This window comes from Embiotoca jacksoni, unplaced genomic scaffold (assembly GCF_022577435.1).
Source record: "Embiotoca jacksoni isolate LCO1_2020_lvr unplaced genomic scaffold, fEmbJac1.0.p SCAF_46, whole genome shotgun sequence".
NCBI classification, from domain to species: domain Eukaryota; kingdom Metazoa; phylum Chordata; class Actinopteri; family Embiotocidae; genus Embiotoca; species Embiotoca jacksoni.
Window position 1 is genome coordinate 559,391 of NW_027185399.1, and position 15,356 is coordinate 574,746.

The 15,356-nt window shown below is 42.2% G+C and overlaps 1 protein-coding gene across 7 annotated transcripts in view; it reads left to right on the plus strand.

Moving 5' to 3' along the window:
- The window catches only part of LOC138210525 (glutamate receptor-interacting protein 2-like), a 220,769-nt gene that overhangs the window by 95,324 nt on the left and 110,089 nt on the right, over positions 1 to 15,356 (plus strand). The window contains exon 1 of one of the 7 annotated variants that reach the window (XM_069169729.1): positions 9,821 to 9,990. The exons of the other annotated variants lie outside the window; for them this stretch is intronic. Within the exon in view, the coding sequence (XP_069025830.1) occupies positions 9,936 to 9,990 (55 nt within the window). The 5' untranslated portion in view covers positions 9,821 to 9,935. Of the gene's footprint in view, positions 1 to 9,820; positions 9,991 to 15,356 lie in introns of those variants that run through there. 7 annotated transcript variants of the gene reach the window in all.

Genomic DNA, 15,356 nt, shown 5'->3' on the forward strand with positions numbered 1-15,356 from the left:
GTGTTGTTAGCTAAAGTCCCTCCCTCTTAATCGTTTTCTGGCGGTCCATCTAAAAACAATCCTGTCATCAATTAGATGTTTGATTGACAGGCCTGTGATCCACTGGTTGCTCCTTTTCCAGCTCGTCTAAATATGGTCACAAAATGGCAAAGATGGGGACGGCCCACAAAATCTGACCTCGAGGCTCCGTAACGGCTGTTCACAAACCAAACGGGCGACGTGTTGTTTGCTGCTTGAGGAGGAATAATATTATAACGGTGATCGCATTGGAAACCTTCAACCTACCGTGGCGTGTACATTGTGTGTTGCGCATTGTGAGCCACATCAAACACATGAGGATGTATGTGTTTTTGTATGTCTATGGATAAATGTGTGTGTGTGTGTGTGTGTGTGTGTGTGTGTGTGTGTGTGTGTGTGTGTGTGTGTTACACACTGAAGATTAAGCTAATGAGAGCAGAGCAGAGCTAATCCAGCAACAGCAACTCCTTCTCTGGTGCCATATTTAGACCTCACATAATGCTTTGTGGGTCTGTGCGTTTGGTTTTTGAGAAAGCGACAGTGAGCTCATTCTCTCCGGGGTGAACGGAGACATTCATTCGACTTCATCTCAGGCCACCGTGTTCATGCACCCACAACAACCGCTACGTTTTTGTTTTTTTTGTTTTTTATGTTAGTGGTGGCAGACTGGTTATAAATTGGGCCATTGGGTTCATTTTTTGAAGAAAATGATCCATATACACCAATCATAGCACGTAGAAACGTACAAGGCTATAAACGCGCAAAACAGTTGACCTATGCTTTTACAAAATAGAGATCCAGCGCTTCAAATATGAATTATATTCAAGCATCGGGCTTGTCAAAAGTATCACATTCATTCAAATTGAAGCTACAACAATATATAACTCAAAAGAGCTCTGCATTGTAAAAAATAACAACAACTTTAGATCACAATGTCCAACCGCTTGTGTCTACAAAGCAAACAGGAAAAAAAAAAAAAACATCTACACTCCGAGTCTATAAAATTGGCGACGTAATCGTCTTCATAACTGCCAGAAATCCGTCTCTCCTTGAACAGATGTGTGAAAAAAAAAAAAGCTCTTTAAGTTTTAGAGAAGCAAACAGCTTTAATTACAGTCCACCAACAACAGATTGTAAAGGGAACCTCACTGCCCCGTGATAATTAATTAAATAAACACAACTTCTAATTACGTAATTAACAGTGCTACTGTTGTGTTCTGGTACCTTGTTGTGTGTGTGTGTGTGTGTGTGTGTGTGTGTGTGTGTGTGTGTGTGTGTGTGTTTATTTGATTTTATGGTGTGTTAATCGCTGTTCTTTTTCTGCATAGCACTTGCGACAGCGCTACTAATGAGAGGTGTAATGTCCCGAGTTTTCTGCCGGTTTTGATATCGTAGATCATTGATGTTGGTTGGGTGGACGGATAAATGAAGACTTAACAATAGATTCTGAAACCCCGCTGGTCTGTAAACTTACATACAACAACAAAAAACTCCTTTGGAACTTTTTTCTTTTAACTTTTGGGGAAGCGGCCTCGTGGAAGTAATTACCTTCTTTCTTTTTTTTTTTTGATTGCACCACTTTTTTGTTGTCTTTTAATTCATTTTTTTCTCCATATTTTGTAATTATGTCAGCAGTCTTTCGAATCCGCTGTTCACAGTTAGTTCCACTTTCAGGCAAAAATGATTGTGTACCCACGTTTGTGAGCAAGCTGTGGTTTTAAGTATAGAACAGGAACCCTCAGCTGGTGAGCTGCCAGAATGCCTCCTAATATATCTGCAAGAATCGTTGCCAGGATTTGGCTGCTGAGCAGAGCACATTTTTAACCCCGCAAAAATCAATAATTTCCCATCTCCATATGTTGCGTAAACTATGCTGTGGACTTCAGGTCACGTTAACTTGCAGCAGATGTCGAATTTTTAGTTGTTTTCCGTGCTCATCTGAGAGCAAAGCAAAGGGAGCTTTTCCCAACACGAGTTACTAATAGGATTCCATGACTTTTAACACCAGTATGACAGCAAAGCGTGAAATAGACACACCCGTCCACTACAGCAAAACGTGAGATAGCCACGCTTTGGGCTGTCCAGGCGTGACAGTTACACATTTTGCAAGCGTCCAACTTACACGCACGTGGATGTCACGTGCCGCGGGATCTTGTGACCGAGGTACCGCAAAACAGAGGTATTGAGACAATTACAAAGTACGAAGGATATGTTTCTGCAGTTTTAAGGAGGCATTAATCACAGACTGTCATGTGGAACGACGAAGTTCAACGTGTTTTTCGCTGAACGTTCCATTTTTCCTGTAAATCAAGTAGGCTCTAAGCGTAGCAGTAGGTTTCATTTTTTTGTCCACGACGGGAAAAACGTGTAACTTTCTCAAAGCGTGTCTATTTCACGCTTCGCCGCGATACGGGATTGATGAAACATAGCGGCCGAAATACCCCAAATAATTAACAAAAAAGTTAGCTTCATTTGGGAGAACATGCCATCGTGAATTTACCCAGATCTGCGCAACCCCCGCACGCGTCTATATTTTCACACGGAATCCAATAATGTCTTGAACTGCAGCCACATTGTCGGTTTCCCCTCTGTGCTCGGTGGACTCTGCTGTTGTGATGATTTATTGAATTTAGCATTGGACTGTCGGTTCCTGCTCTTCTCATCTGCATTGTGTGCGCGTGCCAAAATAATCTAAGCTGCTCCCGCATTCTTAAAAGATTTGAGGTTTTATTTGAGTGCACGGTTTCTTACATTGCGCGCTGCATTGTGTAAGCGAGTCAGCAGGTTCTTGGGGCGATCGAGTTGCATTTGCTTTCGTCTCCGCTGAGAACAGAGGCAAACGAGGCAAATGGCCGGCACGTGTGACGAAGCGAATTGAAAATGATTTTTTTTTTTCTACTCGTATATGTCATTTTGCGTCGTTTTAACTTAATGCGACACATCTCCGTTTGTTGTTTTCCTGTTATTATGGACTATTTGAAGAAGCGTATATGTGTTAATCGTAGTCTGTGGAAGGGTGATAAAGTACAACTAGCGACGCAGCAGCGCTGTGATTAATAACTCTGCTGAACACGCACACAAGAGACTCCAATAGGAGGCGGAAAATGATGCAGTTGCATTCTACAAAGCCTTTTGTGTGAGTCTCTTACTTAAAGACGCACCCCCCCCCTCCCCCGACCCCCACCCCAACACCCCCGACCCCCACCCCAACACCCCACCCTCCGGTTTCCTGTCTGATTGCAGAAGTTTCGCTCATCACCGTCAAACAAATTTGAAAGCGCAGCTTTGGAAACGTGGCAGAGAAATCGAAGATTGTCCTCGTTAGAAAAGTACACAATCAGTCGTTTGGTCTCTTGCTGATTGCTGTTTGTTTGAAACTGGAAAATAATTATTGTGGAGAAAAAAAAATTTGACTTTCAAAGCGTGATTTCATTTCATGCATTCCAACAGACGTCACAAAAATGTCTTCTTACCCTTCAACCAAGTGGTTTTTAATCACCTAAAAAAAAAAAAACACGTAACCGAACCGTTACTTCAATAAGAGGATACGCGGGAGAATCGGCGTACTAAAGTTGATTCAGAGATGGAAAATCATTAATATTGATTAGTTTTTTTGATGATGGACGGAAATGCCAAACCTGGTATCTCGCCCTCGGGATGTTGCAGGAAGCGACTCCGGGTCGGAGCTTTCCTGCCGGGTTCTTGTTTGGTGCTGTGGTTTTTGTTTTTACCTGCACTGCTGGTTTAACAAGTTAAAAACAGCAGCTATGATGTTGAAGCCAGTGAAGAAAGGATGTCGAGGCTCCGGTTGCGATCACCTGCGTTACGATAACACGCTGATATATATCACATGAAGAAGTGTGATGTGCGTTCTGATTGGCAGGTGTGATCGACAGACTGTATTTGCATTTACTATGATGTGCCCCCCCCCACCCCACCTCCGTGCCATTGATTTCCTCTTCTGAAATGTGTAGTTAAGCCATTTCATAATTAAGCCTCAAAGGAGCTGTTTGAAGTGTGTTTTGGCTCATTTATGGATCAAACGAGGAGTGTTTGATGACATTAAAATGGCATGTAAAAGTGCACAGCCATCAGAATAATCAACTCCGAAAAATGCCATTATTCACTCAATGCTCTTCCAGACTGGTGGAGATGTGTAGCTGAATTCCTAATTTTGGGGATTATGTAACGCCCTGACCTCCAACGTCACTGGTAAATAGGACAGAACTGCACAATTTTAGCAGGAGAGGGCAAAGAAACGCCACCAGAACCAGAATCAATTCACACAATTAAATGGAATTTACCTGCATGGGGATGGGCATCTTTAAAAAGAAATATCAATATAAATAATGGTTCCTTTTTTTTTTATACCAATTTTAGTTTTTAACATTGATTTAACAAAAAAAAAAAAAAGGAAAATTGCATCACACATTATGCCAGAAATCTTTAGTTTTCATGTAGTTTGGAGGATTTTTTTTTCTGATAGTATCATTAACAGATGTTCCATGAACGCCTCACGTGCTAAACAGTCGGTGCTAGTTAACCGGCTTCACACACACACACACACACACCTACCTGAAGTTACTGCGGTGCAGCTCCGACAGGTACGTGGCCCGAAAACGGTAAATGTACCAAACTATGAAGGTGGATTTAATGGCAAGTTTGTATTTATGTTTAATTTGCTCCAACATCGACAGAGCTGCGGAGTTTTTGCCAACTTTTTGTTTTACGTTCACTTGCAAACATTCACTGCTCTGCCAGTTTATTAGGTACAATAATAATCCTATTCTCATGTTTAATTTTTGTTAAATCTTTGAGAGAAATTGGTTCAACTTCGTAGGATATTTTTTTGAGGATTCAGCTGTTTTGCTGTTGAATTGTATTGTGTTAAATTGACTACGTGTTTCTGTTTTTTGTTGTTGTTGTTGTTGTTTTGTGTCCACCCAAATTGTATTAGTGGATGTAGGCAGGGTAAAAAAAAACAACTAAATTCAGCAGAAGTACAAACTATAAAATGACCATGAAGTTGAATCGACACTGATTACCGTTGCCTCATTGAACAAAGAAATAATGATAAAAAAAAAAAGTTTTCATTCGAGTTTTCACAATTTTATGGACGTCCAATCTTGAGCTTTGAACTCTGTTTGTCAACACACTGGCTGAACTTCATATTTTTCTATTTTGAATAATTGAAAAAACAAAATATATACAAATTAGCACCTGTCAAGTAATCAAAATCTAAACCAAAAAAAAAAATTAATTAAAAAGTCTTCAAATACAGATTTAATACAGAGGCAAAAAAGTATAGGGGCGCTAAAACATATATTATCTATATATATATTATATTATAATATATATATATATATATATATATATATATATATATATATATATATATTATAGATATAAACATATCTATTTATTTTTTTTTTTTTTCTTGTCTTGTAGAAAATATCTAATTCTAAAACACCCAGGATGGAAAATAAGACTATAAGCTGCACCGAAAATAGAACGGTTGCTACGTGGGTGTCGGTCCACTCCAGCATCGCCGTGAGACTCCTTCAGTACTTAGACTTTCAGTCCGTTTTTATGTCCAAACTCTGCTGTCAAAAAAAAAAAAGGAAATGTCGCGAATTATTAAAACGAGACTTTTTGCCGTCTTACCTTCTTCCTTCTTCCTCCTTCCTCCTTCCTCCACTAACCCACCTCTCTCTGTCTCTCAGCCTCCCTTTTCATCCTCCTCTCTTTCCTTTCTAATCTCTCTCCTTTCATGACACTGCAATTAAACTGCTTTATTATTTTTCCTCCCCCTCCCCCTCCTCTTCCTCTTCCCCTCCCCCTCCTCTTCCCCTCCACTCCTCTTTTCCTCTCCATCACCCCCTCCCCTTCCCCTCCACCCCTCTTTTCCTCCCCCTCCCCATCACCGCCTCCCCCTCCACTCCTCTTTTCCTCCCCCTCTCCACCACCCCCTCCCCCTCCTCTTCCCCTCCACTCCTCTTTTCATCCACCCACCTTGTCCTCCCCTTGCGTCTCCTCTCATCTGATGTCCACATCTCTCTCTCCTTTCTCTCTCTCCTCTCAACTTCCTGCCTCGCCAATCTTCTTCTTCTTCCTCCTCCGCCTCCCTTCTCCTCTTCCTCCCTCCATCTCCCCACACACACACACACATCACCCCCCCCCTCTCTATTCTCCTCTTCTTCTGCTCCAGCCTAGGTATTTGCAGCTTTGATCTCTCTCATCTTTTTTCTACCCTTGGACCCCCCACCTCCCCATCTCCCCTCCACCGCCCCTCCTTAAGTGTGTTACCATGATGCTGAGAGAGATAGACAGACCTTTTTTGGGGGAAGTGGGGGGGAGTTCGGGAAATGTAATGAGCGTTTAAATCAGGAATTCGAGCCCCGACTGTGGAGGTTTCTTTCTGTTAAAAGGGAGTTTGGAATTGAATAGAAAAGAAGCCTCTGGCGTACAATATTGTAGCTCCTGTATGAAGAGCCGTATCATAATCACCACATTCTTGCCAATCCGCAGTCCTGCCGCCGTTGTGTTTGGTGAAGACTGATCTCCAAATATCTTTGAGCGGTCGGGACCGCTAAACTCTCTCTTTCTCTCCCGCCCTCGCTCTGTTTTTGGGGCTTTCATTATAAATGAGGCCTCTGCTCACAGCATGGGGTATGTTTGGTTTTGTTTGTGTGTGCGTGTGCTCGAATAGTCTGTTTATGTGGCGGGAAAAGGAGGGCAGGTGATGTGAGTGTGTGCGTCCATACGGTGCGCGTCTTAAATTACAACGGAAAGACGAACGATGTCGGCTTTTTTTTTTTTTTCCCGCCGTGCCGCATTTCATTGAAACCTGGTTTCACGCTTAAGTAATGTAATACACCCGTCAGTCCACTAGAGGGCACTCAGTCGGTCTCGAATAAGTGTTAAAAAGTAAGGTGCCTCAGGTTCGGGTTAAGGAAAATAATTTGACAAGTCCCGAGAGTTAGTTACTTTACGAAAGTTAAATGTGTTCCGCTTTTACGTTATTTTGAAGTTGAACACTGCCCTCCCGCGTGAAAATCCTGTGTTTCGTTTTGTCCAATGACAACGACCTCCTTCTCCCACCCTGATCTTACATGCGTGTACTTTTCACGCCTGGATAAGGCGGAGCGTGACAGCGACACGGTATCTTCCAGCAGACTGACGGGTTCGTTGCGTGTTTTCAGGGTAATTTCCCTACTTTCACTTTTAAGCTCATTTCTTGGTCATTTTTGGGGCTAACCGTTCGTGTTGCATCTTTTTTTTTTTTTTTTTTTTTTTTTTTTTTATACTTCAGAACAGTCGAGGCCATCCAAATCGTTCCTCATTCAATTTGATAATACTATAAGATTTGATTATAGCAGCCTTTTCATCAAGGACACATTTTGTGTCTCACCATAAAATATTGTCAGTAGAGACATCTTCTTTTTTTTATGGTTGTGTGGATGAGGTTTTCTATAATCTGTCAATATCTGAACCATGTTTTTAGGACACTGTGTAACTCAATTTTAAAGCAATTCTAAAAAAAAATATATGTGCTGAGTGCCTGATGGGAAAATAAATGACGCTGGGTGGTCCCAAACCAGGGATTCATAACTCGGTGCGTATGCACCTCTGAGATATGCTAATCACTGTTTGCTAACCTAACTAACAAATAAACGGTGACCTAAATCCCCCCCCCACAAAAAAAATTTCTTGGTTAGAAGAAAAAAAGTGTGAGAAATGTGTTTATTTACTTTTTTGCCCAGAGTTACTAAAAAAACAATGACTCTTACTAAAAATATGAAACTGCACCTAGCCGGCGGCTAATTTAGCTTAGCACAAAAAAACTCAAAAAAAACAACAACCTGGTAAACAGCTGGCCTTGGCTCACCCACAAAAAGCTTGGCGGATATTTCTTCCTCCCTTCCCTACTCGTCCTCTTCTCTGCTCACTCATCAGCTGCCACCTGTCATATCACCCCCCCTCCACCCCCCCTCCACCCCTCCTCCACCCCCCCCCCCTCCACCCCCCATCTCTCTGAGCCACCTCTCATCTTCATCCCATTTCATCCTCCTCTCTCTCTTCCACTCTAATCTCCGTCTCCCCTCGCGTGACACTGAAACTAAACTGCTTTATTCCTTCCTATTGCTTTTTCACCCTCCCCTCTCATCCTCCTCTCCGTTTCCTCTCCTCGCGTCATCTCTCATCCTCTTTTTTCTTTTTTCTCTCTTTCCCGTCTTCCTGCTCTTAAAACTTCGTGCCTCATTACTGTTCGGATGTCTTTTCTTCTTCCTCCGTTTCGTTCTTCCTCTTCTTCTTCCTCTCTCCCTCCGTCCTCTGGTCCTCTCTCACCACCTCGTCTCTCCGTTCTTCTTCTTCTTTGTGTTTTTTTTTTTTTTTTTTTCCGGCCGGCTTTGATCTCCGTGTTGTTTTTATGTATATTGTCATTTTTTTATTTTTATTTTTTGCTATAGCTTACCCTTCAACCCCTTTCCTCCGCCCACTCAACTGTGTTACCATGACGCTGAGAGAGAGAGAGAGAAACGTTTTTTGGAGTGCAGAGAAAGACAGTGAGGGAATGGGCGAGCGATTGATCATAAGAGTTCGTAGAGGAGGATTTGGAGGGGCGTGTTACCACGACAGCGAGTCCACGGTTTCGCAGTCCGCCGGCAACGTTTTAAAAGCATTTTGTCTGAGCTTTTTTGTTTTGTTTTGTTTTTTTGACTTCCTGGTATGGTCTGGAAGTCAGTCATTTTTGGGCTTCTAGATCAATGTTGAAATGGTTTCTCTTTTGTCTGTTTTTATTGTTCTCTTGCTGTTTGTGTTGCAAAGTTACTTGTATTTTATTGTCCTCATTGTTATTTAGTTGGTTTTTTTTTACATACAGCGCACTACCCGCATTACTCCAAAACTTCACCACCGCCGCGATGACATTTAAAGACAAAACACGTAGCTTCGGACATCATTTGCGCTCTGAGGGGACCGACCGGGAGACGAATCGGAGACCGACCGGGAGACGAATCGGAGACCGACCGGGAGAGGACGAAATCACCGCGCTACCATGAATCTCTCCGCTGAGTTCATACATCCCTCACGGGGGGAAAAACAACAAACCGTAGAGCTCAAAAAACGACTCCAGATTGACCATCGATGTCAGAAAGTGTCTTTACCAAATTGCCCGGCAACCCTCCATCTAACATTCGATGAGATTATTTCAAAAAGTGGCAGACTGACTCAATAGAAAAGAGGATAAAAGGATAAAAAAAAAAATTAATAATAATAATAAAAAAAGAGAGTAAATGAAAGGAGCAAATACAGTAAATATAAAACTGATTTTAAAGGCAAAAAAAAGAAGAAGAAAAGACTTTGAGAAATGAAAAGATGGTGTAGAAGAAGGGGGAAAAGGAAAACAGGAAACAACAGAAGAGAAGAAAGAGGAAGGAGGGAAGGAGGGAAGGAGGGAAGGAGGGAAGGAGGCAGCTTAATTTCACACTACTTCCCACACAGGGAGAGAGAGGGAGAGAGAGGGAGAGAGAGGGAGAGTGAACAACAAGAGTGAGAGACAGAGAGGAGATGGAGGGGAGGGGGGAGGTGGGGGGGGGGCTGTGTAATCACTTCTGCCTGTTAGAGAGATGGACTCGCTCGCTCTTTCTCTCTCTCTTTCCCTGTCTTTGCCATGTGACCGGCCAGAGCTCCAATACCGCTCTCTTTCATTCTCCCTCCCTCCCTCTCTCTCTCTCTCTCTCTCCCTCTCTCCCTCTTTCTCTCGCTGTCTCTCTTTCCATTCTTCGCTCACACTATGTCTGACTGAGGAGGAAGAGGAGGAAGAGAAAGAAGGAGGGGAGAGGAAGAAGGAAAAACAACAGGAAGAAGATAAAGAGACGCAAAAATAAAAGAGAGAGAGAGAGAGAGGAGAGAGGATGTTCTCCGTTTCGCTTAAGTGCCGTTTAGGGGTCATCAGACGCCGAACCAAGGGTACGGTGTGTGTGTGTGTGTGTGTGTGTGTGTGTGTGTGTGTGTGTGTGTGTGTGTGTGTGTGTGTGTGTGTGTGTAAGTGGTTTGTGATGCTTGTTTGATTGCATCTTTTAATTTGCGTGACTTGTGTACAAGCACGAGTGCACAGTTTGCCACAGAAGTGTGTGTGTGTGTGTGTGTGTGTGTGTGTGTGTGTGTGTGCGTGTGTGTGTGTGTGTGTGTGTGTGTGTGTGTGTGTTTTTCGGTGTCTTACAAGGAAAACATGATGTTTCCCTTCTGCTGATGTTGCTGTCATGTTGGTCTCTTGTCTGTCCTCCTCCTCCTCCTCCTCCTCTTCCTCTTCCTCCTCCTTCTTCTTCTTCTTCCTCCAGTTTTCCTGCCTCCACTTTACTACCGCTGTTCTTTTTTCTTTTCTACGAATGTCCACAGGAAGCCACATTCAAAACTCTGAATGAGCTCAGACCGAAACGAGAGGATCTCATTTTCCTCCCAGCGAGTCGGGTTTGATTTACTCGATGCGAGTGAGCGAAGTGTCTCTGCTGGTGATGGGAGATAAAAAAAAACAACAACAACTAAAAACACTTTCAGTTTTGCGTCTTTGAGTCGTGCTGATCGGCTTCTCAACAGGTTGCTTTTCTCTCTCTCTCTCTCTCTGTGTGTGTGTGTGTGTGTGTGTGTGTGTGTGTGTGTGTGTGTGTGTGTGTGTTGAACTGACCAGGAGCAGCAAAGTTTGTTGTTTGATTTGTGATGACTCGGCGTATATCTATAAGTGGACAATTATTACTTTCTGACTGTAAAATGTTTTGAATCGTTGTAAAGTTGTATGTTTGAGTTTTGCCGGCTATCATTGTGGTCTGTTTGTAGATACGACTGATAATGGTAGCATTATTTATTTATTTAACTGTTCTTAACAACACTGTGTATTAAAATTAAGAGGTGATAAAAGTAGCATTAATTGCTAAAAAAAAAAAAAAAGATTTATTTATTAGGAGGCGACACATGCCAACATATTTCATTTCTTAGAGGCAAAAACGTCAACGCTGTTGTTCGGAGACGGCGCGGATAGACATCGGTATTATTTACATCCATCGTACCTCTCGAAGTTTCATTCTTAAGCGATCTCTGCATTTTTTTTCTTGGTTTTGACTGTCGGTTCCTCTTGTCGTCGGTATTATTTCCTGACGTCCGTTCGCCCGGGCTCACGTCGGAAGCGGCCTTTCATCGTCCCGCGGGAAAAAAAAGTGACGCCAGTTGCGGCTGAGCACGGAGAGTTTTTCAACTTCGTCCGATCGGCCTTTTTTTTGGGGGGGGAGGGGGACCGCCGCTCAAACCTTATTGAGCTAATATTAACCGATCGCGACCGTTGGCCGATTGATCGATGACCGATAACAGCGTTGACTTTGAATTCGCCTTTTTTCTTGTCAAATTTGTCATATTATTATAAATAGAGGCATTCGATTGTTTTTTTTTTTTTTTTTTGCTTGCGTTTCAAATAGTTGTACCTGTTTCTCCTTTTTGGCTTCAAGTCTCGAGCACTTATCACTTACATTTTGCCTACAGAGGCGTTCTGAACAGATTATGATGGAAAGTGATGGACATAATGGTGACAGTGTGTGTGTGTGTGTGTGTGTGTGTGTGTGTGTGTGTGTGTGTGTGTGTGTGTGTGTGTGACTGGCAGGATGAATGGCAGTCCATAAACTTTTATGCCCGGAGTATATGAAGTTCATAACTCTTGTTTTATCCAGAAAATTCACTTAATTTAGTGAAACGAAGCAGGAAAGTGTGTTTATTATTATTTTTGCTCAAGGGAGCTAATATATTAGTGTTTTTTTCCCTCCGAGATAGTTTTCAATGTTGAAATCATCATACTAAAAGGCAAATAATAGAACTTTGGGTGTTATTCACAAAGCTTATGGGCTTAAGTTAATTTTAAAATCGTAATATTTTGCCGTCGTGTGTGTTTTCAGGTCTGTCGGCACCTAAAAGCAGCAAAAATAGTCTACATTAAAATCATAAATCCACACCGAAGATGTAAACAGTTTTGTGAACATTTTTGATCACAAGAAAACTCCTGGAGGGAACTGGTGTGTGAATGAACTTTGATCACAGCGTCTGTAGTGCAGCACATACAGTACAGTACTCTACCTGAGCCTCGTTAATACAGTGAGAGAGCTGTTTCATGTATGACACACTTTCTTTTCATGTTCATGTGCTGTGTGTGTGTGTGTGTGTGTGTGTGTGTGTGTGTGTGTGTGTGTGTGTGTGTGTGTGTGTGTGTGAGAGCTCTCTCACTTTCTCCCTCTCTGTTTGTACTTGCTGACTTTCATTATAAATGAGGCCACTGCTCACAGCATGAACGGGGCGGGGGGGAGGGGGGAGGGGGAGGGGATACATTTGTTTGTGTGTTTGTGTTTTTTTTAATTTTTTTTTTAATTGTGTTTATGGCCGGAAAAAGTACAGCGGGTAATGTGAGTGGTGTGTTCCATATGGAGCGTACGAAAAGTAGGCATCGGTGGAAAACGTGTCGTTAAGCAGTGTGTGTGTGTGTGTGTGTGTGTGTGTGTGTGTGTGTGTGTGTGTGTGTTTAGATGAATGATGTTTAGTCTCCGTGGAGAGAAAAAAGTGCGCGGCAGAAAATGCGTCTGAATTCAAAGTCATCAGTCATCTCACTTTTTTCTTTTTTCTTTTCACCGCTCAGCATTTCGCTGACAACGAACCCGTCACTCCTTTCACAATTTTCCCCTCGAATCCCAAAGACATTAAAAGTAGCAAATTAAGAGTTACATCAATTTAAAAGAAGAAAAAAAAAAAAAAAAATCTTAAGTGTTTTCTCATTTGCTGCACTGCGGTTGCCATTTTGTGTCATCAATTCACTTTCTTGCCACGAGTTTGAAACGAAAGACTCTCGTATCTGTTTGTTAAGATAAGATGATCCGTTTTTATTAATCCCACAGCGGCGGGGGGGAGGGAGGAGGGGCGGGGGGGTAAATACAAAGCTACCTCCCGGATGGATGACAGCTAACTTTAGCTTCGCGCTGGAAACACGTTGGAAACGGGAGTGTTTGTGAGTCTGAAGGCTGCTGGAGAACTTTTCCTTTCATCTCTGGAAATGAAGCTGAAGTTGCACCGTGTGGAGAAATCCCACGTGCGAGGATTTCCTCTCTTAGTAGTAGGAGCAGAAATCAATAGAGCGGAGGCGTCGTCATGATATCATACGGTTTATGCTGGTGCTTTTCTTTCTTTCTTCTTTTTAATCTACAAGAGCTGGTTGCTGTAGCGTCCATATTTATGTTCGCCTCCGAAGTCCGATGGGGCGATCTCGTGGCTGAATATCTGCTTTTCAAACCTCGAATCGACGTCTTCACACACAAATTGTGATGTATGTTTAAAAAAAAAAAAAAAAAAGTAAAACGAGTAGAGCGAGGTGTTGATCTACACGTTGTACATTTCTGATTCGAGGCCAGTTGTGGATTTGAGAGTTGAGATTTCCACTTATCCTTCACTTGTTTCCTTTTTTTATTGGGATGAGAAGTTATCTGGAGTTCGTAAGTGATTCATCACTGTGGAGGTAGAGAGTGATTACAACAGAAAACCAGCAGTTTTAATATCATCTTCTGCTGCAGCGCCTGAAGTTCAGTCTAATCAGATGGTGTGCACACACACCCCCCATACCCCCCCACCCCCTCTCCCGCATAGGCTTTCTTTCATCATACAGCTTCGACTTGTAAAAACCGAGAGCGGGTCTCACTCCTCTAAGAGATCAGGAGGATTTTTTTTTTTCCTTTAAGCAACAGAGCATAAAGCAATAACGTAAAGACCTCTAAATAATTCCTTGTATTTGGCTCATCTGTTACCAGGTCGTTTTACTGTATCCTCGTATACCGAAATCCTTTTTTTAATTTTTTTAAACTGACTGTCCCCGCAGCGTTCCCTCCACGGTAACCAAAAATAAAATACCAGCAAAGCGTGCCAACTGTAAAAAAAAACAACAAATAAATAAATAAAATCACATCGCTAACGCAGCCAGGAGGTGAACAGGGTCCCCGTAGGTCGTTGATTGCACCAGCAGGCTGCAGCGATGAGCCAAAGCGACCAAGTGTGAAAGTTACATCATTGGCTGTTTTCGGTGCTCACTGCTGGGAGGCATTACATTACCTCAGCTGGGTAGACTTTTCTTTTTTCTTTTTTTTGTAGTTGATAAAAGAAGCCTCAAGATGGCAGATAAAAAAAAAGAGAGCGAAAACAGATCATCAAATTTATTATGATTTATTTATTCACCTTGAAGACATACAGTAATGTTATAATGTCATGTTAATATATGATTTTACTAATTCCAAAGTGTAATGGGCAAAGAAATTTGTGCGATGCAATAAAAACATGAGAAATCTAAATCTATTTCTGAATACTGTGCAGTGAAAAGTACACGTATTTAAAGGGCAAGATTCAATTCAATTAAATTTTGTTTATGCAGCGAGAGAGAACTTACAACATTATACAGAGGAAGCCAACAATTCAACAGGAAGAAAAACCTCCAACAGTTGAAGGAAAAACTTCTTTTTAACAGGAAGTAAAACCTCCGACAGTTGAAGGAAAAACTCTGGAGTTGCAATTGGATGTTTTAAAAAAAAAAAAAAGTACTTCGCAACATCTCTAGAAATATAGGCAGCGGGAATTCTCTGGGTTTTCCTCGGAGAAATGATAGCTATGTGTCAGCAGGGTGAGGGGTGTCAGGACCCTGATTGTGCTTTAATGCCGCCGCAGGGGAAATAAAAACACGAGTGGTGAGCCTCGGACTTACCTGTTTCATTGGGTCGGTTCCAGTTCTTTAGCGCCGCTCTGGAACCTATCTGCCGTCCGACCGGTATTTCTTCCTCTGAGCGGGGGCTTCCATCCGCAAGCGTGACTGGATAAAAAGAGCTCTGCTACCGTTCTGCCTCCAGTTCCATCATCCAATAGACTGGAGTACCTGGACTGGAAAATAGATTCTCTGCCTCACTTAACTTGAGTTTTCTTTGGTTTGTTTTTTCTCCCCGTTGGCGCTGTCCCTGGTGCTGATCTCTGAGCTGCGGACGCTCTCCGTGGTGCTCAACACTTGTGGGACCTGTTTTTAAAGGACTCTGAAACCTTCACGTCTTTTATTTTTCGGACAATCACTCCTCCTTGCCATAAGTTGTAGAATAATTTATTATATATTACATTTTTGGGGAGTTTTTTTCTCTGACCTTAAGTTATGTTTCGTAGGTTCCTATCAGTTCCTCTTTCACACTGTGTTTTGAAAATAATATTTTATGGCTGCACAAAAAAAAAAAAATAATGAGTGTGTTAACATGCACATTGGTATCATGGTTATGAACTTTTGAAGTATA